This window comes from Trachurus japonicus, unplaced genomic scaffold, assembly GCF_045865225.1.
Source record: "Trachurus japonicus isolate A0001 unplaced genomic scaffold, Traja_1.0 AP030139.1".
Lineage (NCBI taxonomy): Eukaryota > Metazoa > Chordata > Actinopteri > Carangiformes > Carangidae > Trachurus > Trachurus japonicus.
Window position 1 is genome coordinate 172,501 of NW_028220272.1, and position 2,631 is coordinate 175,131.

General features: G+C 37.8%; 1 protein-coding gene across 1 annotated transcript in view; it reads left to right on the plus strand.

Moving 5' to 3' along the window:
* The window catches only part of LOC146960678 (RNA-binding protein 14-like), a gene marked incomplete at its 3' end in the record, with an annotated part of 10,957 nt that extends 9,750 nt beyond the window's left edge, over window positions 1-1,207 (plus strand). The window contains exon 4 of the mRNA XM_085772164.1: window positions 1,025-1,207. Within this exon, the coding sequence (XP_085628290.1) occupies window positions 1,025-1,207 (183 nt within the window). The remainder of the gene's footprint in view (window positions 1-1,024) is intronic.
* Between the last annotated feature and the right edge of the window lie 1,424 nt (window positions 1,208-2,631).

Consider the following 2,631-nt stretch of genomic DNA (forward strand, 5'->3'; position numbering starts at 1 on the left):
AGAATACTTTATTCATCCCTAGCAGGGAAATTCAAATTAGTCCAGTAGCTCACACAACAATGACACAAAAAACATTTTAAGAAGTGTTATTTAACACGATTAGTGAAATAATAAACACCTTGACGTCGACAGCCAAACCGTCACAACAACTACTACGTTACAGTATTGCACGTTTCCCGTAACGTTACACATATAATTGTAAAAGATATAAAGTTTCACGTGAACATTAAAGACGTGGCGGTTCAGTATTTATCTGTATAGTAATAATAGTAATATTCCTACAGTAATAATAGTGATATTACTACAGTAATAATAGTGATATTACTACAGTAATAATAGTGATATTACTACAGTAATAATAGTGATATTACTACAGTAATAATAGTGATATTACTACAGTAATAATAGTGATATTACTACAGTAATAATAGTGATATTACTACAGTAATAACAGTGATATTACTACAGTAATAACAGTGATATTACTACAGTAATAACAGTGATATTACTACAGTAATAACAGTGATATTACTACAGTAATAACAGTGATATTACTACAGTAATAACAGTGATATTACTACAGTAATAATAGTAATATTACTACAGTAATAACAGTAATATTCCTACAGTAATAACAGTAATATTCCTACAGTAATAACAGTAATATTCCTACAGTAATAACAGTAATATTCCTACAGTAATAATAGTAATATTCCTACAGTAATAATAGTGATATTCCTACAGTAATAATAGTGATATTACTACAGTAATAATAGTGATATTACTACAGTAATAATAGTGATATTACTACAGTAATAATAGTGATATTACTACAGTAATAACAGTAATATTACTACAGTAATAACAGTAATATTACTACAGTAATAACAGTAATATTCCTACAGTAATATTCCTACAGTAATAACAGTAATATTCCTACAGTAATAGTAGTAATATTCCTACAGTAATAATAGTAATATTACCTCAGTAATAGTAATAAAGTGTGTTTCCTGTGTCTCTGCAGCGCGGCTGTGCTCCAACGTGGGCTACGCCTTCGTGCACATGGAGAGGAAGGAGGAGGCCATGGCCGCCATCGACGCGCTCAACGGGACCATGTTCAAGGGCCGACAGCTGGCGGTCGAACTGTCCAAAGCTCAGCCGCTCATCAACCAGCTCGTCTCCGCCGGCAACGCCGCCAACGCTGCAGGTGGAGTGGAAACGGTTTAAAGTGTTTTACAAAGACAGAAACAGTTTAACGTGTTTTACAAAGACAGAAACAGTTCAATCAATCAATCAATCAATCAATCAATTTGTTTATTTCGGGCATGTCATTTAAATCATCATCATCACACTTCATCTTAGTTCAGTAATACAGTACACATGGCCGAAAGGGAAAGAGGGAGAAGCTAAAGCTGATCTAGTCCCGCCCCCATTACCCACAGAATAAAATCTTTATCGTAATCTTTTCTTGTCTTTTACTTATGACATTTGACATAACATGTTACAGCAGTAGGTAGTAAACAGAGCTGAAGTTTAGCTCTAGACCATACATGGGCATTTTACGGCCCGCGGGCCAGACCCGGCCCGCATGCCGTCTCAATCCGGCCCGCGAGCCGAAGTGCGAGCCAAACTGGTATTATGACCCGATTGCTTTTATTACGTTGATGCGCACTAATCAGCTGTTTGAAACAGTGACAGCCCTGTTAGAACAGGAGCTTGCACATCGCAGACAGAAAGTAACAACGTAACCTCCTCCAGGTAGAAGACAGAGATGAACGGCTGCTCAGTCTCTTTCTCTATCGGACACCGGAGCTCCGACGGAGGAGGGAGAGCAGCCGCTCTGCTGCAGCTTTTCTCCACAGCGGAGTTTCTGACCACCACGACCTGTCAGCGGTAGCCTAGACCGTGGGACCGGGCCGGTGTTTCACAACCCTCCGTCAGCCGAATCAGAACTGCTGACGGTTACAAAGCAACATCGCGGCACCTAATTATTATTTCTCAAACACTAAGGTTTAGCAAACTGTGATTAAAAGAGTATTTTATGAGATGGCTGGGTTTTCTGACGTGATCGACCATATGAGTGATTGTAGCCACGTGCGTCTGAAGCCTCCATCCACCAATGGCTACGCTTGTAATCAAATCACTCTTTTTTTTCATGTTGGTGCTGTTAGGCAGCAGCAAAGGAGTACTGTGTTTCTTCATAAATAAAATGTTATCTACATACAAATAGAACAGTCTCACTGAATCAGAACTGAAAAGGATCTGAGTGCTTAATTATAATATTCAGGTGTCTGTGAACATTATTAATTGGTGCAGTTATTTATGGTCAGTAAGTTTTGATAAAACAATCTGCCTTGAGTCCATATTTATATCATAATACAGCATGTTTCTTCAGTGATCTGTGATGGATAAAAGTTGAAAATGCGATTACATGGATTGTGGGCTGTCAGCCTATTGTAATGCAATCATTTCCACCAAATATATGTAGTTATATAGGCTAATATATAATTATATATAATTCAGCAATAAATATTTGATGTTTCAATTTGATTTGGAATCGTGTGGCCCTTCACTCACTTTATCGGAGTCAGTGTGGCCCTCTGGAAAAAATAATTGCCCACCCCTGCTCTA